At 42.3% G+C, this 21,583-nt stretch overlaps 1 protein-coding gene across 1 annotated transcript; it reads right to left on the bottom strand.

The window, feature by feature from the left end:
- Positions 1 to 16,201: 16,201 nt before the first annotated feature.
- LOC146425493 (uncharacterized) lies at positions 16,202 to 17,862 on the bottom strand. Its single transcript, XM_085041471.1, has 2 exons — positions 17,292 to 17,862; positions 16,202 to 16,935 (listed from the first exon to the last, which is right to left on the bottom strand). The coding sequence occupies exons 1-2, from the start codon at positions 17,847 to 17,849 to the stop codon at positions 16,459 to 16,461; spliced, it is 1,035 nt and encodes a 344-aa protein (XP_084897597.1). The 5' UTR covers positions 17,850 to 17,862; the 3' UTR covers positions 16,202 to 16,458.
- Positions 17,863 to 21,583: the final 3,721 nt, after the last annotated feature.

The raw sequence follows: 21,583 nt of genomic DNA, 5'->3' as shown, positions 1-21,583 counted from the left end.
TTAATAATATCCATATTTTGAAATTGTTATTCATTCTGCTGTGCTACCTATGGAAGATAAAACTGCAAAGATTGCCATGAATAGTTATCTTAATTAACCAATATATCTTAATTAACCAATAACATTTGCACCCATAGAATTCGTGATGAAACTAAAGATCCAATAAACTGCATTTTCACATATTTGTGTATAATTTATCAGCTTATGTTCTTAAACAGTTGCTTGCTAATTCTCCATCATAATTGTTTCAGTTGACTCCATCTTATCTCTATAACAAAATAACTGTATTTTTAAATTTAAATGAGCATATTTCAGCAGAACTTAAACTTCACTCAAACTTAACGTCACTTAAACGTAACAGAAAGCAAACCTAACAGAACTTAAAGTTAACATCACTGAAACTGAACAGAAATTAATCTTAATAGAACTTAACAGAACTTAGGGTTAGGGTTAGCTAGTTTTGTATACTTTGTCTCTTCTCTGAGGTTACATTTTACAATACCCTTTTAATCCAGATCTCTGAAGGGAAAACCCACTATATAACTTAAAATTGAATTTCTGTCTTTTACAGGAACCACATTTTTTGTTCTAAGACTGTCCCAGGATTTAACTTTTCCTTTGTCTGCAGACTACTAGCATCTGCTCTTACAAATAGTGACTGCTTAAGTGCTGCAAAGTCAGTTCTTCAATTGGCAGGTTCAATAGGTGTACCTGAAGTATTTAATTTGAACAAGTACATTAAAACCATAGGGTAGAATTTATTTTTTCCGTACATAGGCCAGTAAGTTCACAGAGCTGGCTTGGCACCTGTCCAACAAAATGTTTAGTGGATGGCTGGGACTCCAGCTTTGAGACCTTGAGATGCCTAAGGTACTTAAGACAAATCAAATAGTACAAAAATAATTACAGGCAGCATGCATAATTCCTTCTATTAGTCCCTGGAATACACCTATTTTTTGCGATCCCATAAGGAATCAGCAAAGTAGCATTTATTGCATGATTTTCAGGCTATCTCCTCAGAGCATTGTTTATCATTATCCTACGCGGCATCTTAATCCTACTCAGCATGCTTGCAGGTAGAAATTTGGTAGATCCCTCCTTGGAATATTTAGGGTGACTATTTACTGGACAAGATGTAAAGCCATAGCAATTAACTTTAAAGCCTGATGTCAAAACATTAAATGATTTACAAAAGTTACTGGGAGCAATTAACTGTGTTTGACCTCTGCTAGGCTTAACCCCATGTATGTTATCTGCAGAAGCTATTCGGGAATTAGATATAATTAGCTCATTATACTCTACTGTAAGAACAGACAGAACAGTGCCAGCTTTACCTGTTCGCTTGTACAGCTTCAATCAGACAATTTAAATGTGACTGTTTTGCCATGGAGATGCATGTGACAGCATTTCAAACTAGTACAGCTGTTCAGCACTTCAAGTGTACTTGTTCTTCCTTAACACTTATAGATTGCAGTTGAACTTAATATCAAAACAGTTTAAGTAGAGTGATTGCCCGGAAAAGTGACTGAATGTAACACCATCTCATAAAATAGACTTGCCCAGTTATCTACTCAGTACCTGAGTTCTTAATGTTCTTTGCTCTTATGGCAGAGGTCACAGTGAAGTATACAGTAGCACACTCCTTTAGAATCAGTTAAAACCGTGACTACAGCTGCTTGTGTACATGCGTCAGTTCTATACACCCACTACACTAAGTTACATGTGCAAAAATTATGACAGTATTATATGATTATGTCCCTGGTGTTTTGTCCTTAAGTATTTATATCTCAAACCTATTGTAATGACAATCACAGGAAGTTGTCTTACCATCTGCGACTTGAGCAGGTTTTAAATGCAATTTGCCAAGACATACAATGTCATCATTTTTCTGAGTAAGGCTGTACATTGGAAAAATCCTGGCAAACTTATGCTTTTATTAGAAAACTATTGACCATGAAACAGGCATTTTCAGTAACGTTTATAGTTACCATAGGTTATTTTCAAAACTGATTTATGTACAATCATGACATATTTGCCACACCTTTCTAATCTTTCCAGAAAATCCAGCAGAAATTCAACCCTCTAGAGTTCCATGTTGCTGCTATTTCATTTACTACTCAGGTGTTTGCTTGCATATTGTTCAATGATGTTTAACAGTTGTATGACAAATTTTTAGTAGCTTTCTTGTAACGATGGAGTCAAAATGACGTAAATGCTGTTCTATCTAAAACATTTAAAGTAATGCTCTCACCTTTTTTCTTGGTTTGAAAGACAGATGTCTGCCAAGGAAGGTGGGACCCTCCCTTAGGATAGAGAATATGACCCCCTTTCCCTCCAAATTATTATAATTTGGAAATCAAGGGGCTTTCAGGCAAAAGATATGGGAAAAAGAATAACAGTTCTTTACTAGTATTTACAACAAGGCAGTAATATAGAAACAACAATTTAAACTGACAAAGTCAGAATACAACCTGATACCCTGTTAGTCAGGGTGGTGGTAGCAGTCCAGTTAAATGGTAGCTGCAGTCCCGTTGGAGTGATGGATGTGGTCTTGTTGAAATGGTGATCCTGCAGAAAGGTCTGGTCGGTCTCGGGAGGTCCAGTGGTGACCCTTGAGCTCTCCTCCTCTGGGAATCCAGTGGAAGTCATAGTCCAGTGTTCCAGAGTCTCAGTTTACATGCAGGTGGGAATGTTCAGTTCCTTCCCTCTGGGAGGGGCATTTCCTAATGGGATGATGTAATATTAGTCAATCCCGGAGACCTTGATGGCCCATTAGCAGAGATAGCCCCCCAGATGGTGTTATCAGGGCTGAATCATGCTGAAGATAATGAACACTGCCCCACCTGTTCTTAACAGCTTATGAAGATGGCAATAGAATACATACTTTTGGTTACACCTTCCATGTAACATAAGACACAAGGTTGAATCTAGTTTTTTTGAATTTAAGGCTTTGTTAACATAGGATTAAAATGTTTCTAAAATCGGGATAGTTAAAAATAGGCTTTGGGAACGGGAGTAGGTAAGAACTGCTTGTACAGGGTCAGGTTGACATGAATACAAAGATTGCTTAGAAAATATGGGGATTGTTTCAGTTAACTCATGCGGATTCACACCTGCGAAATAAATCAGAGATACTGCGGGAGGAGGAGGGCTTAAAGTCATGCTTGGGAGAAAACAATAGAACAATGTTAAGTTGATGATTAACATATGATCATACCACTGTTATATAAGGGAAGGTATAAAATGTATTCACTTCAGCTCAATGTTGAAGTCAGATTTGGGTAGATGTCACACCCCGGCTTCCCGAGCTCGAATAAAAAGGCACCTGCATATAATCATTCAGTAATTATGTGTTTTCCACGCTAACATCTTGACCCTGGGCCCACTGGAAAGATGCAAAGGCATCCAAGGTGACTGCTTCACTGAATTCAATGGAATTTTTTCCACAGGTATAATTTGAACGCACTGTTTATGTCTTTGTGCATGAGAGTGTGAAAGTGCTGCAGCAAATATACAAGGAATGTTGTTCTAGCTTCTTAAGTACTTTAGATTTGTAAGTTAGGCCTGTAAGTGAGTTACTACTGTGTTATAGTAAATTCTATATTTATCAATTGCTAAATAGTTTAAGTTATCTGTTAAGTGCTGTTAATTGTTCAGTGCTATTAAGGTTAAGTTCTGTTAAATTTAAGTGATGTTAAGTTTAAGGTCGGTTGTTTTTAAGCTCTGTTAAGTTTTATTCAGGCTAAGTCAGTTGAATTTAAGTGTTGTTCAGTTTAACGTTTATTAATTTTACATAATTACCTGAGCCCAACACATGGCTTCTCCATCTCAGAAAGATGTGGGAGCAGCAATGTTGGGGCCCTGCCGCGATGGCCTCAGCAGGCCCTTTCCAGCGCCAGTGTGTCTGGAGCACTAGGCTCTTTAGATCTCTCAAGCCTAACCAGAAGCTTAGCAGTGGGCTAAGAGGTGCCCACCCCTGTGGTGGGTCCGGCTAAGAAAGCTCAGAGAACAGCAGTGTTGGGGCCCTGCCACAATGGTCTCGGCAGGCCCTTTCAAGTGTGCTTGGAGCTCTAGGCTCTTCAGATCTCTCAAGCCTAACCCTAGCCCCTACCAGCAGCTCCCTCTGTTATCCCTGAGCTCTCCGTGCTCTCCGTCTCATTGCACTTTCTCTCTGTGCTCAGTCTCTTTGCTCAGTCCCTGTGCTCGGTCCCTGTGCTCGGCCTCTGTGCTCCATTGAGGTGCGTATTAACTCTGCAACTCAAATAGTTATGAAGTAGGTATGCGTTTATTCCAGTGCTGGAGGTGCATGGGGGGTAGCCCCTCCAAAAGCATGCACACCTCAGCAGCACATCACTGGGTTTATACTAGGTTATAGGTTGCATATGCATGAAGTTACACAATGCCCCTATACATATTCATTACCTATCCCTGCTTTGTATTATAATGAGCTCAAAGTTCATTTAAATATGCTCTCGGAGGTGCAGTGTCACTTAATTAATTGAGGCAGTGGTCGCTAGGGGTTGTGGGCAGGTTTGGGAGGAAGTAACCGGAGGATTCTTCAGAATGAACTCTTTCACCTTGTCTCCTTGCGCATGCTTTCTTGGTTCTTGGTCCAAGTCCAAACCTTAGAACTAACTTGAACCAGTTCTGGGGTCCGAGAGTAGGATGTTCGGTCACAATGACTAATTTATATCAATTATTCAGCATTCTTTTCTATATCCTCCCTTCTGCTAGGTAGGCACAAAAATCATTAAGCAAGCAATATATTGTTTTAGCAAGTAGCTTCTAGTAAATCATTATCTAACTTCTGGCCTCTTAAATTAGTTTCAAAGGATTATTATTCAACTTCTAGCCCCCCTAAATAAGTAACTTCTAGGCCTCCCTAAATCACCTGTGCTCTCTCTCCTCTCTGTGCTCGGTGTCTGCACACCATCTCTGCGCCCTGTCTCTGTGCTCTGTCCCCGTGTTCTCTCCCCTCTCTGTCCTCCGTCCCTGTGTTGTCTCTCCTCTCTGCGATCGTTCTCTGTGCCCTGTCACTGTGCTCGATCACTGTGCTCGGTCTCAGTGGTCTCTCTCCTCTCTGTGCTCTGTCTCTGTGCTCTGTCTCTGTGCTCGGTCCCTGTGCTCCATCCCCGTGCTCAGTCTCTGCAAACTCTCCTCTCTGTGCTGCGTCCCTGTGCTCTCTCTCCTTTCTGTGCTCCGTCTTAAACCACTGTCTCTGTTCTTGGTCTTTTATATAGACAAATTCACAAGCTGGCATTTTTAGCAATATAATATTGAACATTTATTAGTAGAACAAAGACTTACGGGGCTGGGCGGGAGTGGCAGGTTTGCCTTTTATCATCCCCCACACCCTAGTCATCTTAATATGTGCTTATGTACTTTCTGTAACTGTTACATATTCATTAAGTCCCGAAAAAACTATTTACACTTCAACCATCCCTCTTTCTTCGATCCTTGCCCCCTTTCACCAGCGCGGTGCCATCTTGGGCCCTCAGGTTTGCCTCAGGGCTGAAGGCAGAAATCTTCTTTAGCTCTAATTCAATTTGTGGCTGACAGCTTCTCAGGGAGGTGTAAAAGGAGATAACAGATTTCCTGTGATGCATGAGGTCTGTTTTTTTTTTTCCTTTAGGGCATCTTGATCTCTGGCCTTGTGGCTTATCATCTTAAAAGACATTTATTGCCATGTATTTCTGACCATGTTTTCTAGCATATTACAACTATTTTGAAGTTATAATTCACTCTAACTTTGTTTCTACTTAACTATTTTTTATCTTAGTGCTACTTTACACGGTACCTTATCACTTGTAAATTTTAAATTCATATATGCGAACACCAACATTTATCGCAATCCCCCCCTGGTTTTTTGTGGGGTTTTTTTTATGTTGGCTTGAACCATAATTTTTATTCAAACTTCATTGTTATGCTCAAAATTTTTACAGATTAACCGGGCTTCTTCAAGAGGGTCTCCAATGCTGTTTGGTTTGTTCAGGATCATTATCCTTTGAGCAGATCCAGAAGTAGCTTGTCTCGGGTCTGTGGGCACGATGACTAACTGCATACCTTGGATGACACTTGTGATTAGCTGGATAAAACAGGGAATTAAACAAGGAAGGAATACTAACCCAGCGATTTCATACAAAAGGAAAAGACCTAGTTTCTTCCACCAAGTCATTCCTAAGAATTTATCCCACCAATTCACTTCTAGTACTGTTTCCCATTTTTGAACTAGTACATAAGCAATCTTCCGTATGTCTGTGGCAATATCAAGTATAGCTTGACCGTTATCAGTTATTTGCAGGCAACAATCGGAGGAATTAAATTTCCCACATACTCCTCCTTCTGCTAAATGATAGTCAAGGGCTAAACGGTTTTGGTAAGTCATGGCACTGGTTTGGGATAACTGGGTTATTCCTACCTGGGTTTTATATTTTGCTTGACCCTCTCTCCCAATGCATTCCTCGCCCATTACTCCTGAATTTAGTATCCCCCCGTTCAGGGCGGTGTTCTCTAGATATTCTGGTTTTATTCCACAACAAAATTTCGGGGGCACTTAGGCTAATTTCCCTCCATGGCCACAGCTCAGTTGTCAATGCACCTTCGCATATCCAGCAGTCGCTGATATTTAGAGCTTGTGCTATTCGTTCCATTAAATCTATAAATAGATTTTCGCCTAGGGGTGGAACAGGAAGTGTTTCTTGTAGCTGCTCTTTAACTTTTTTATAGAGGGAGTCTGAGGAAGTTAAGGGTGTCTGGGTCTGTCTTGGGATGCTTTTGAGAGTCTGTATTTGCTGCTCCATTAGTTCTTTTTTAGTTCTGTCTTGTACACCCCCACCGTCTGAAATGCCCCACATTCCTGCTTTGGCAAAACAAACATACTGTCCTTTCAGACACGGTAGCCCAAGCTGATGTCCCCCTGAGGATTTTAATTTGGCTACCCATAGTGAGTGTTTTCCATAATTACACGTTTCCAGGGATGCTTCATAATAGCACACGTTATTTACTATTGTGTGCCAGGTTAGATAAGAAGCATGACTGCCCCATTGCATAAGGGAGTTACACATGTTGCAGGGTTTTGTTGGATTTGCGTTGCTTGGGGTTACCCATGCGAGGATACATGAGATAATTATGATCGCCACAGTTGTAATTGGAGGTCCGGTATGGCATACACCCCCTCATCTCACGCCCCCTGAGGTTGCTGCTCGTGGCTGGACTATACCTGAGACAGGTGCAGAGGCCAACCCGGGCTTGCCCTCCTTACACCGCTTGTTCCATTTCCATGCAAATCGTACTGCACACAAGTGTAATTTTTGCTCCCATTTTTCTTCAGGAATTTCCCAAATTTCAGGTACGAGTAACTCCCACCCACACAGAATTTGTTCTACCGCAGTATTTTCTTGATCTCTTTGCTCTTTATGCTTTCGGCAGTTCAGACAATGGGGATGCCTCCTCATTGAAGAGCAATACCATTTATTCAAGCATTCAATACATTTGCATAATATCCATGCTTGATGATTTAGGTGGGTTTTTTTAGACAAGGAAGCCACATACATTGTGTTTTTTGGTTGATAATGATCTCCTCTGGCCTCTTGAGAGGTTGCATTATTCTTATGCTAATATTGCCATGGATCTAGCCAGCTGTCAGGCCTATGTTCTTTTACCCAGGGTTTTTTGGTTTCCCACTCTGCTTTAGCTATTTCCCACCGAGCAGGGATTACTAATTCCCACCCACAAATCAGGGTTACAATCTCAGTTAGGTGCCAGTGATCGCGGGATGTACTCAGGTAGTTGGAATTACAGCGGCACCGCGGGCACCAGGGTTGTCGTTTATGGGCTATACAATACCAATTTTGTTTACAGCTTATACACTTATACTCGACCCAGCTACAGTGTCTGCTATTGGGATGAAGCAAACAAGGTATGTGAGCTGGTACAGGTGGGGGTTGTAATAATACTTTGAGGTCTGGGTACAGTGTGATTTTTTCTTTATACAAGTCACAAGCTAATGCATACACATTAGGACCTTCTGTTTGATACAATCCTGATCCCCCAGTTTGGGGTGGAACTGTCCCTCCCCAAGGGGCGTGACAAAGGGGTTTTAGGACTTGTTCTGATGGTATTTGGAAACACTGATATAGGCTTGATTTTATTTCTTCATTATTTACAACTCTTAGGTTTCTCTGTTGATTATTTGAGTCCTCCCAGTCCATTACCCCCCCCCCGTCCACGCTTAAGGGTTAATTTTGTATCACCCAGTATAGATATTACAGTCCACTCCTTCGGTTCTTCCATGGGTCTTTTGATTCCGTTGGTGTGGATCCACCCTCGCTCCTTGGTTCAGATTGCTGCCTCAGTTGTCAGCAACACCTGGAACAGACCTTCCCATTGTGGAGTTAGAGTCTGCTCCTTCCATGTTCTAACCATTACCCATTCCCCCAGGTGAATATTATGGATTTTAAAGTCTAAGGGTGTGGTTTGAGGAATCATTCCTCTTGTTCGCAAGTTTTCTAGTGTTTGAGCAATTGTGGTGATATATTTCTTAATGCTTGCCTCCCCTTTCTTGTAAGTAGTGGTTTTATGTTGAGCAGTCAAAAAGGGCAACCCAAACATGATTTCATAGGGGCACACTCCCAAGTTTGATCTGGGTTGTGTCCTGACCCTTAATAGGGCCAAAGGTAAAACACCTTATTCATGACACCTATGTTTCAATCATTAGTTTGGTTAAGGTGTTTTTTAGAGTTTGGTTCATTCTTTCTACTCGGCCTCAACTTTAGGGGTGCCACAGTGTATGCAAATCCCATTCCATGCCCAGAGCTCATGTTGTTTGCTGTAAAACTTTTGATGTAAAATGTGTTCCTCTATCTGAGTCTATTTTATTAGCCATTCCATACCTGGGAATAATTTGTTCTAGGAGAGTTTTGCAAACTACTTTTGCTGTAGCTCTAACAGGTGGAACAGCTTCTACCCAGTGAGTTAAATGGTCTATTATTACTAATAAAAATTTCCATCTCTGCACTTGGGGGAGTTCAGTAAAGTCCACTTGGATGCTTTGAAATGGTCGCAGGGCTAACTCTTGCCCTCCTGGCATGGTTTTTCTCATATTCCTTTTATTTACTCTCTGACATGTTATACAGTTTTTAGTAACTTGTTTGGCTAATCCAAAAATCCCAATGCACCCATAATTCCTTAAAAAATGATCACACAAAGCTTGAGTCCCCCAATGAGTTTTTTGGTGCATATTTTCCAATATTTTTCTGGCAAGGGGCTTATTAAGTAACGGCCTCCCATCAGAAAGTTTCCATTGACCTGATTGGTTTCGCTCACCTCCTATCTTACAAAATTCCTTCTCTTCCACTTCGCTAAATTTTGGGATTTCCAATTCTTCTTTGCCTGGAGTTAGGATTAACATAACCTTTTTGCTTCCATTTTATGCTGCATCTCTGGCTTCCTGATCTGCTAAATTATTCCCCCTTATTTCTAAGGTTTTTCCTTTTTGGTGTCCTTTAATATTGTCGGAGTTTGGGGAAGGCCTTAGAATTTTTCTCCATCACTGTTACTAAGCAACAAATAGTTGGGTGTTTAGAGCCATCAAGTCTTTTGTAAAAGACAAAAGGTGTGCTTGGGCAGGGCAGGGTAAGGGAAGAGCTGGCCATTGGAACGCTCTCTTGTGGTTCGGATGCTGAGAGGAAAGGCTGCTCTTTGCTTTTGGCTGCAACCAGAGGAAATCCAACTGTGCCCTTTTTCTTTTTTTCTCCTGGCTGGGTGAGCTTTGATTCAACCTTTTTTCCCACTGGGAAGTGCACATTTCCCCGGGCTGCGTTTTCTTGCAGCAGCTGCTGGGAGAGTCTGGCTACCTCTGCCGCCTGCCCCCGCCCTCTGACGCATGAGACCGCGGCGTCTGCTGTGACTGCAGAAATCCTTGCTACCTCGCTGGCTAGCCGGGGAGAGCCAGCTCCTACCCCTGCCGCCCTGCTTTTTGCCGCTCCGAGCTGCCCTGCCTGCTTTTCAGCCTGCCCACCATTACCAGCTGTGTGAGGCTGACCTGACCCTGTGCCACAGCGCCACAGCGCCACCTGCAGCCGCTTGGGAGTCATCGCACCTGCCCTGCCCAGCCGGGTGCTCAACAGCGCCCCCGCTGCTTGCAACCGTGATTACACCACACGGGAAAAAGGCTCGGCAGCTCACAAGTCATCTGCTATTGGTTTCTGGTTCTAGTTGTGGTTGCTATTATTGTTATTGCTTGTTTATAGATACTAGTAAAGAACTGATATTCCTTTTCCCATACCTTTGCCTGAAATCCCTTGATTTACAAAATTAAATAATTCGGAGGGAGGGGAAAATCAAATTCTCTGTCCTAAGGGAGGGTTCAACCTCTCTTGGCAGACACCTGTCTTTCAAACCAAGACAAATATGTACTACAGCTATTTCCTTAGCAACCTTAATGCTTCTAAGATTTCTAAAATAAGTCTTTCATGAATAAGCCCCTTTCCCCCTGAGTTTAATAACCCTCTTTCTTCCCAGGTTTTCCCAAAAGTGTGTACTACTCCATATGTGTATTTTGAATCTCTAATGATTGTTCCTACTTTTCCTTCTAATAACCTCAAGGCTCTATTTAGGGTGTACAACTCGCAAAACTGGGCTGACCAGTGACTAGGCAGTTTTCCCTTTTCCTTAAGTCCCATAGTTTTCCCGTCTACTACTGCATATTCAGGCATTCGCTGCCCTTGCTGGCACCTAGAAGACCCATCGATAAATAACTTTTCCCCATCCGGTAATTCACATTCCATTAAGTCTTCTCATATTTTTGTTTGATAATCTATTAGTTCTAAACAATCATGGGTAATATTCTCCTCTGGTTCCCCATACAAAACCTGGGCAGGGTTCACATGGCTACTTGTGGAAATGGTCAGATTTGTAGTTTCTAGAAGCATTGTTTCATATTTTAGCATCCTTGAATCTGTGAGCCATTTCTCAGCTTTTTGGTTTAACACTGATCGTACAGCATGTGGGGTATATACTGCTAGGTTTCCACTAAACATGAGCTTACGAGCTTCTTCTACTAACAGTTCTACGGCCGATATGGCTTGCACACAAACTGGACATCCTCTGGCCACAGGATCTAAAAGTTTAGACAGAAAAGCCACAGGCTTTTTGGACCCCCCCCCCATTCCTGTGTGAGAACTCCATAGGCTACCCCTTCATTTGAATCAACAAATAATTGAAAGGGCCTGGTTACATCTGATAAGCTTAAGACTGGAGCTTTTTTAAGCTTCCCCTTTACTATTTCTAGCCTCTGGTCATCTTCTTGTGTCCAACTGATTTTATCCTCACCTATTAGCTTTTCATACTGAGAAAGGAGTGGTCAAATAGTTAACTATCATGTTAGCTATTGAGAGACAGAATATGTGAATTCTAAAAACCCAGAAATACAGGATTCCCTTAATCTTATCAAGATAAGAGGGGCAAAAGAATCTGTTGGAAGCCAGCACAAGAAAACGCTGAATCATCTCACAAAGGACTATGCGTGCTCCAGAGAGAAAAGTGAAAAGTGCATTGAGATGAAGACTACTGGGACCTTCATCCTGGAGGGGTTTTTGGGGTTCTCCAAAAACCACTGGAACATACTGAGCATGCGTGGTGCACATGCTAATAATATTAATGACTTCTGAGAAATAATTTGCACAACCCCTCCTATCCCGGGAAATGTAATGAATATTCATGAATTTTACCTATAACACTGTGTCTTTGGAGGTACCGAGGTGTGTGTTTGGAGGAGTGAATCCCCCACACCCGGTGCACTGAATAAAAGCAAATAGCCACTTCTCTGACTTTGTCTCTGAAGTGTCACCGGGCTCACTTGGGGTGAATCAATATAAAAACTTGACTACTTTGCTATATTCTTCAATCCACTGCTTACAATACCCCAGTAGTCCTATTAACTTTCTAACTTCTTTTTTAGTTTGAGGTGGGGGAAGAGATAATATACCCTGCACTCTTTCCTGATCTAACTTTTTGCTCCCCTGGCTTAACCAATGTCCTAAGTATTTCACTTCCTGCTCCACAAACTGTAGCTTTTTCTTTGAAACTCATAACCTCTTTTTCCCAAGAAAATTTAACAGATCAATAGTGGTGCTGTGAACTGTTTCTTTGTCTGATCCTGATATTAATAAATCATCTACGTATTGTAAAATCAGTGTTTCTTCACTTCGTTCAAAAGACATAAGGATAGCTTCTAAAGCTTGGCCAAACAAATTTGGGGACTCTGTAAAACCCTGGGGCAATCTAATCCACCGCAATTGCTGCTTTCTTCTTGTCTCAGGAACTTGCCATTCAAATGCAAAGAAGTCCCTGCTGTTTTCTGCTAATGGACAAGCCCAAAATGCATCTTTTAAATCTATTACACTGTACCATGTGTGACAAAGAGGGATATGGTTTAAAAGGGTATAAGGGTTAGAAATGACAGGGAATCATGTATGTGTCCTTTTGTTAACTTCTCTTAGATCCTGAACCAATCTATATGTTCCATCAGCCTTTTTCACCAGGTAATATCGGGGTATTGTGAGGTGACATGCAGGGTTCTAAAGTTCCTTCTTGCAGCAATTTGTCAATTACTGGTTTTAACCCCATCCTTCTTTCCTTAGAAATTGCATATTGCCTGACCCTTATCGGGTGAGATGGTTGTTCTATGTTTATTTTGATTGGCTTCATGTTTATCTTTCCCCTATTATTTTCAGATGCCCACACTTCTGGTTCAATTTTATTTTCATCTTCATTAGTTAAAGTTAAAATTTTTGCTTTCATTTGTCCTTCTGGAAGACGACCTATACCTAATAGTAATTGCAAATCTCGCCCCAATAAATTCCATCTGGCACCTGGGACTAATAATAAGTCTCCAGTAGCAAATCGGTTAGGGCCTTCTATGTGTACATTTTCGATTAAAGGTACTTTAAACTGACATCGCGGCGAGAGGGAACTCACAGCAGTCTCAATATGAGATATAAAGTAAGCTCCATTTTATTTCACCAAACGAGAAACTTATATACTGTTACAGAAGTTACTATTCATAGCTAGACACACACCTGCAGTCTGTTCTCACACATTCAGGGATCCTCCTGTTAACTCCCTTATTCTTTTCTCATAACACTTCTGACTCCCTAATCTTTCTCATGACATTCTTCCCACAGAACATTCTCAGGTAAACAAGCCACTGTAGCTTGTTGGAATTTTACTGAGGCCTGAGAATACTGAAGCCCTGCTCAGGTTTACTCAGTTAGCATAAGTTTTGCTGGAAAACTGCGTTTTCCAACAGTTCCCCCGTTTCGCTTGTGAGAACAGACGTTGTCTGTTATCAGATTAATTTGCTTTGCTATAAGTAATTCTTATTATTAGAATTGTTATAAGTTTACCTAAGGAAATTTCACTAGTTATTTAGATATGTTGCCATGGTCTAGGAACTGTCGTTGCTGAAAACATTCACTTCACAGGTAAAGCTTGGAGAACCTTTTCCGGACAAGGACTCCAAGTTTACTTGGAAGAAGGTTTAGCTTTTATGAACTCAATTTGGCAAGTCAAAATTATTTGATCACATTTTGATGCAGAACACTTGGGACTCATGGCATGTTTCCCAGCCAGTTAGAACCAAAGCTTGGCCAGAGCTTAGGTGCTAAGTGGAAGGGTTTTCTTAGAACATCTTATAAACAAGCTTTGATTAATATCAATAAGGAGAGTGTCTTAACATGTTACTATTTTTGTAGATAACTATATAAGGTGAGATGAAATATTTGAAAACAGTAGATATTATTATTTGACTTTAACTAAGAAAGATGAAACTGCAAAGCTTTTGTGAATAATAATATAAACTAACAAATTTAAAACTTAAAATTAATATCACTAAAAATGAATAAAACTTAATCTTAATAAATCTTATTTTAAACTAACAAATTGGACTTAACTATAATGGAATTTAAAATTGATATCACTTTAACAACTTAACTCTAACAAAATTTAAAACTTAACAGAATTTAAAATTAACATCACTTAATATTACTTAACAGAATTTTAACTTTAACAGAATTTACAACTTAATAGAATTTAAACTCACTATTACTTAACTTTAACAGAATCTATACTTAACCAAAAGTACTTAACAGGTAGTTTAAACTATTCAGTATAACTTCACTCACAGGTTTTATTCACACATCAAAACTCTCGAGAAATCAAAATCACACTCTCATCAATCACAGGCTTCATTTACACATTAAAACATTCAACACACTCTCAGTAGGCCTACAATATTCACACATACATACAAACACCATCTCAAGCAATGCTTTAGCAAAATTCAACTTTTGTTCAAGGCTTTTAGTATTCAAGGTGTTATTTTTTTCAGGATAATATCTGGTTACAATGCTTCTTTATTAGTAAATCGCTGGAAATAGGTTTTGGTCTCGGTGTCAGTACGTGGCAATGGGTGTTTCACCCTGCAAAGCGAATAATTAGAGGTTTTGGAGAGAATCTGCCGCTCTGATTCGGGTATCAGACTGCTGTTTCTGCTGGCAACGCTGTTGGTTAGTTCTGGTTTGCTGCTGAAGCTGTCAATCATTTCCTCATCCTTGGGGAGGAGTAGAGTTTAGAGTTTCACCATAGGCATCACAGTTGGGGCAGTGAAGGAGGCGTGGATGGCTCGCGGCTCCGCCTACCGGGGCACCCTCTGGGACCTCTGTTTTCGCCGTCATTTGACCGGAAACCACGGTTGGAGCAACTTCTGCCACAGGTCTGTTTGTGGTCCACAGGCGGCACGCAGTGAAGGGTAGGGGCCGCCGCTGGTTTTGGTCACTGGTCACTTTCTGTTTGTTCTTTTTGTTTCTACAAGCTTCTGTGCTGTAAGTATCTCTGTTGCAGCGGGAACACCAAACTTTTCTGTTACAGTTCTTTCGTATGTGTCTTTCACTCCCACTTCGATAACATCGGAATGATTTCAGGTTACTCTGTTTCTTTACCCACGATATCTGAGCTCTCTCAAACAAAGCAGCTAAGATGTTTTTCGTTGAAAATTGCCAACCTCTGTGATACATTGAGACAGGAACAGATTTTTCATCCAATCGAGTAACTTTGTATTCTCGGCTGTTGGCAGCGCGCGAGAGCTACTATTCTCCCCCCCCCCCCGGCGGGGGGGGTTTCCCCGGCTGCTGTGCCGCGGCCGAAGTTTTACGCATATCAAAAGCGGCACAGTAATTCACAGGTTTTTCTCTGCTCCATGCGGCTGTTATGTCCTGTGCCGTGAGCCACGCAAGGTTTTGCTCCGTGGCATGTTTCTGTAAGCAGGCTACGACTTTACTCCATGGTTTGCCAAGCTTTCTTGCAATTTTATCACAGTCCAAAAGTAAAACAGCTCCGTAATTCAACCACTCTCCCACACTGAATAGTGTAATAGGATTTGTAAAAAATCCATAAGCTTGTCCTACCACTATCAGGCCAGCCAAATGTAACAGGCTACTTTTACTGAGTCCGTGCTTTTCTAAAAAGCATAACAATAAAATTTGGGCTACCTCTGATTCCATTGTGGTCCAGCTGGTTTTCAGGGTCCTGGTCGACACCGTCTAAGCACTCTGTCGGAGCTCGCAGTCGCCAGAGTTTGTGCAGTTCACCGAAGTGTAGCCCCCACGGTAGGCAGGTCCTATTCGGCCTGTGTCTGCTGGATCTTCCCCGATTCGAGCGAAGATTTTGACACACCGTCGCTGCACAGCTTCGGCGCCTCTCCGTTCCCGCCGCTCCCTGCTGTTGGCGTCCGTATCACGTCGGAGTCACCATTTGACATCGCGGCGAGAGGGAACTCACAGCAGTCTCAATATGAGATATAAAGTAAGCTCCATTTTATTTCACCAAACGAGAAACTTATATACTGTTACAGAAGTTACTATTCATAGCTAGACACACACCTGCAGTCTGTTCTCACACATTCAGGGATCCTCCTGTTTACTCCCTTATTCTTTTCTCATAACACTTCTGACTCCCTATTCTTTCTCATGACATTCTTCCCACAGAACATTCTCAGGTAAACAAGCCACTGTAGCTTGTTGGAATTTTACTGAGGCCTGAGAATACTGAAGCCCTGCTCAGGTTTACTCAGTTAGCATAAGTTTTGCTGGAAAACTGCCTTTTCCAACATTAAACCCTTCCCCCTTTGCCCCTATTTCATTAATAACCTTTTTACTTGTACAGCATCCCTCAGGAACCTTTAATATGCAGGTTCTATCAGCTCCAGTATCTATTAAAAATTCTATTTCTTCTTCCTGGGGTCCTATTTTTAATTTTATCGAGGGCTCAGTTTGATTTTCCACCCCCCGTATGAAAAGCCCCTGATGTCCCTATGCAATTTCCCCTTCAAACGCTTTTATATCTTTGGCAAGTTTTGAGCAATTTCTTCTTAAGTGCCCAGGGGCACCACAGTAATGGCAATTAAACTTTTCTACGAGCCTTGCTGGTTTTTCTGTTGTTGTTTCCCCAGGGGTCTCCAATTGCTTTGCTGAGCACCTTCCTGACCCCTTTTCTTTCTGGGTCCCCCCCCTTTTTATTAAGGGATTCTGCTTCTTTCATAGTGGCAACCATGATTTTTGCTTTGGCCTTTGCTTTTTCTTTGTCCCTCCGGACATATACTCTTTGTGCTTCTTTTAATAATTCTTGTAAACCCCTGTCCTGCCAATCCTTTAATTTTTCTAACTTCTTTTGACTGTCTGGCCAGGAATGTATAACAAAATTTACTTTTAGCACCCCTTGTCCCTCTGGGCTGGAGGGATCGACACCAGAAAATTGTTGTATTGCCTTTCTGAGTCTTTCTAACCATTCAGTGGGGGTTTCATCCTTCTCTTGTTGGCTATTGAATGCCCGAGCTGTATTCTGTCCCCTTGGGGCTGCTTCTTTTATTCCTCTTAGAATTAGATTTCAAAAATCAGCCATGTTCTGTCTACCCTGAGGCTGATTCTGGTCCCATTGGGGACTCTGAAGAGGCATTTTTTGATCAGTGGGAATCCCTTGTTGATTTTCCCTTTCCCATATCCTCATCCCTGCTACTCTAATCATTTGTCATTCTTCTGGGGTGAATAATATACTCATAATTGATTGCATCTCTTCCCATGTGTATGTGTTTGGGCCCAGAAATTGGTCAAACTGCTCGGCTAGACCCAAGGGACCCTCTAACAATGATTTCATCTCTTTTTTAAAACTTCTTACATCTGCAGAATTTAAGGGTACATTCACAAATCTAATTCCTCCCTGTGCCCCCCCCAAGGAACCTCCCTTAAAGGGAATAACTTTCTCTCTTCCCTTTCTTCTATTATCCTTGAGCGTGTAACTGGACTGCATGGAGGGGCATTTTCTTCCCTGAGCGGGGCTTCCTCTCCCTGTGGCAGGGGTCCCTCTTGTGGGGGAGCTTCTACAATGACGGGATTATAGGGTGGAGGGAGATGTTCTAAGGGGTCCCATTCGCATCCCTCTGACTTTGTTTTATCTTCTACTTTCAGGATTGTTGTGGGTCTCACTTCTGATCCCTTCCAACATGCTGCATATTCACATTCCTCTAGATTATAAGGCTTCTTTCTGTTAACATATACATTTAAGGCTTGGCACATCCAACCCTCACAGGAACCATATTTTGGCCAACATAGATTATCAGATCTAATTTTTCTCTCTGCCCATACCATCATACAAAAGTTTATAATTTTATCTTTTCCCTTAGTAACATTAGATTCATCCCAATACTTTATCATAACCCCCAGTGGGCTATCAGGTGGTATATTAGCCAACACTTTTCTGTGGTTTTTGGAATTTATCTTACTTGCTTTCTGTCCCATGTTAGTGCAACTTTCTGCCCGATGTTAGTGCAACTTTCTGCCCGTTAATTTTCTTCTTGCACACTTCTATTAATTTCTTATCTACTTTTCCAAACAGTTCTCGTCTTTTTGGATAAGAGGACTAGACTACAAAGAAAACTATTTCACGAGCTTAACTCAAACCAAACATAATCAAACCACTAATAACACCAAACTATCTATAGTAAGGCTATGGACAGAGTTATGTTGCTAAGCCAAACAAACGAAAGTAAACACCAAAAACGGAGAAAAGAGAAAGAAGAAAAAGAAAGAGAAAAAAACCCAAACAAAAACGAAAACCCGAACTCCAAGCAAAAAATCAAAAATAAAACAACAACAAACAAAAAAACCCAAAATAAAAAAAAAACCAAACTAACCCAAAGCTTCCAATAAATCTGCACTACAGAGCTAAATCCCTCTGTTTTAGGTATCTTTAGTCTTAATCAGATTTCCCAGTGGACCAATAAGCAATTCTTATCACTACAATTATTAGTATAAAAACTCCTAACCAGCATAAGGCTTCTTTAATTAAGGTTATTAGCCATGGTGACAGACCTCCAAACAGGGATGATAACCATTTATCAAAAGGATTGATATCAACTGTAATTGTGGAGGTGTGTTTTTTCAGCCGCTGTAGCTGCTTATGGATAGAATTGCTATCATCTGACAAATTAAAGCAGCACATCCCTTCAAAGTCTTTACAGCCATGGTCTTGAGCTAACAATAAGAAAACAATGGCAGCTCAATTTTGAAGCACAGCATGTCGCAAGCTCTTTTGATCAAACAATAATTGGGAAATAACATCAGTAGTAACATTTGCTTGCTTAACTGTCCAGCATGCTAGTTTCTCAAGCTGCCTAAGGGCATTTGCAGTGGCTACTCTGAGGGTAAACAGGGAGGCAAACACCTTAGCTGTTACAGACCACAACTCAACATCATCTCTGCATTGTGGGTCCAGTTGATGGGAAAGTGAACGTCTCTGGTGCCCTGTCTCAGTGGTTAAGCTGAGCCACAGGCGTTGGTTGGGCGCCAGAAGTGTCAGTTCTCCTAAATAGCATGGCCCACCAAAAATGTTATGAGGGATTCCTTGCCATGCCCTGTCTCCACATATCAAAAACACAGATGGGGCAACACTTTGGGTGTTCTATTGTTCCAAATTGTAATTGGTGGTTTTTTTATTTCAGCTCCCAAAGCACCCAAACCTTAACAGTGTTGTTGCTTCCGCAATAGCCGCCTTTAACAGTGTGTGAGTACTCTGCTATATTTATCGGGCTGACATTTGTCCAGCCTTCGTTAGAGTGACTTAGATATGGATTTAGGCCTTGTTGTCCACCTCCAAACCAAATACTCGTTTGGGTCCAATTGCTAGAGGTGTTGCCAATTTTCATGGAGCCTAGGAGTTGCAACTCCTGCGGGTCCCATGGCAAGGTATTGTTTAAGTGGTTGATTAAGTTTGCAGCACACCAAGAGGTGCTTTTTGCTGTAGAGCACTTTGTATACGTGCTATAATTGCTAAATGCTTCAAAACTAAACAAAGGTATTCCAACTAAGCATGTTTTAAATGGTGCAGTAGCTGATTGCAGCTGAGGCAGAATTCTGGATTATGTGTTGCATTGGCCTGTCACCCACAAGTTTTGTCTGTCTTCAACTTTCGTTATGAAGGTTGTGGCTGGGCTCGACACCAGAATCTCGATCACTAGCAGCGCAAGGAACAGCCTTGGTCCATTTCGCAGGGACCCACTGTGTACCTGTGGATGTAAGCACACACATGTAACCAAGCCCTACATATTTCACCTCTGCTGGGCCTTGCCACAGGTGCACACAGATTGCACAGCGCTGGGTCGACCGTCGCGACCCGGATATCCCTGTGGATCTTACAATTTTAATTGGCTCCAAACAACTCCTTGGTGCACTCACACAGTGCAAAAAGAAAAAGGGGGAGGATAAGATAAAAGTATTGGAATGGCTGTTTACAAGCATCTAACCCAAAACTACAATTCAACAAAAAATTGACAATTTGGCCGAATTGGTCCAGAAGGGCCGCACTAGAATCTTGCAGCTCACAAGCCAAGAGCCAGGGACTGTTTATTTACCACTAAAACGACAAAATCTTGAGTGGTACCTGCAACATTCACAGGCCTTACAAGTTAGCTTGCTGTCTCAGGCAACGGACATTAATGTGGAGCCATTGCAATCCACCACCCTGCGCTGGGTGAGCAACCAAGATTGGGTTATAATACCTAAAAGGAGCGAGCGTCCATTGCCAAATGCGGTGATGGTCTTCACAGATGCAGGAAAGAAATCTCGGCGTGCATCGGCAACTTGGATGCAAGATGGCAAGTGGCATCATCGGATATTAGCCGCGGTCAATTATCAGTAAATGCCATCCTTCCAAGAGCATTGCAGGGTTTGGCAGTCCAGGTTGCAGGGCCCCCATTGCTTGCATCTGTGCATTGACTGCTCGCAGGTCGTGTAAAAGTCTATATTTGCCGGATTTTTTCTTAATGACAAAAATGGGCGTGTTCCAGGGACTTGTAGAAGGTCGTAAATGTCCCTTCTGCAGTTGCTCTTGTACCAGATGTTGTGCTTGTTCCAGACTTTCCTTCTTCAGTGGCCACTGCACGATCCATACCGGCTCGTCGGTAGTCCATATGAGCTGGATCGGGATAGTCCATTCTGCAGCGATCGCTCCTAAAAATGCTGATTGGTCAACACAAGTCCTAGTTGATCTAGTACATCTCGGCCAATCAAGGCATTTACTCCTCTAGGTAAGGGCATGATGGTTACATGGATCGTAGCCACCCTGCCTTCAACGGCTACTTGGATTGGGTCGGTGCTCCGTTGTACAAAAACTGAGCCTCCCACACCTTCGACTCCACTCAAGGTATGCTGATGTGGACACTCCGGTGGCCAGCAAGCTGTGGCCATAATAGTGATGTCTGCACCTGTATCAAGTAGCGCAGGCAAGGTCTGGGACATGCCTTTCCGTGTCCAGGTGGTCTCTACAACTGGCCGTTCTGCCATCGGAACTGTCAGCATCGCAAGTCCTCCAGTAGAGCCAAATCCAGCAGCCCCTCAGTCTGCAAGCGCCTAGTGCTCTTGCATCTGTGCAGCCATGTGTGGGAGTGGGACAAGCTGAGCCAGTTTGGTGCCTTTGGGAATGTAAATAGGAGGAAACATAGTCTGCACCATAATGCAAATCTCTCCCATAAAATCAGCATCAATTATTCCTGGTAACACAAACAGTCCTTTCATGCTCACCGAAGAACGTCTCACTAGGAGCGCGCCCACAGGTTTGTTGTCGATGCTCAGTGGGCCCTGAATTCTAGTTGGAATTTTCACAGGGAGCAGGTCGGTAAGCGTTGTGCCTACTGCTGTTGCCAGGTCCAGGCTTAAGCTCCCCCTTGTGGCGGGCTGAAGGACGTGGGCTGGCTGAAGGGGTTGGCAGTTGACAGACTCGCCTGCGGAGACGCGGTCGTGCACGGAGGCTGAACTGATGGAGCTGACATGGCGAGAGGCGGGGCTGTCAGCGTTGCGGCAGAAAGGGCTGGAGCCGCTACTGTTGTTGGGGCGCGATGGCTGGACATGCTCTTCTTCCTGTTTCCCGACTGCTGGCAAGCCGCCATGGAGTGGCTGTCTTGGTTGCAGTTGTTACACCGCACTGGACCACTACACTGCCTCCTTAAGTGTCCCTCAGCCCCACAGCAATAGCACTT

This window comes from Lichenostomus cassidix, chromosome W (assembly GCF_008360975.1).
Source record: "Lichenostomus cassidix isolate B80296 chromosome W, HeHo_3.0, whole genome shotgun sequence".
Lineage (NCBI taxonomy): Eukaryota > Metazoa > Chordata > Aves > Passeriformes > Meliphagidae > Lichenostomus > Lichenostomus cassidix.
The sequence above is the reverse complement of the archived record's forward strand: the minus strand, read 5'-3'. Positions and strand labels throughout refer to the sequence as shown.

Bases quoted from the DNA above. Each gene is read 5' to 3' on its own strand.
- LOC146425493 (XM_085041471.1), bottom strand. From the start codon at position 17,849: ATGGGACAGAAAGCAAGTAAGATAAATTCCAAAAACCACAGAAAAGTG. The intron at 16,936-17,291 runs GTTCCTTGGGGG...TTTTGAAATCTA, and splicing joins AGTTATTCCCTTTAAGGGAG to ATTCTAAGAGGAATAAAAGA.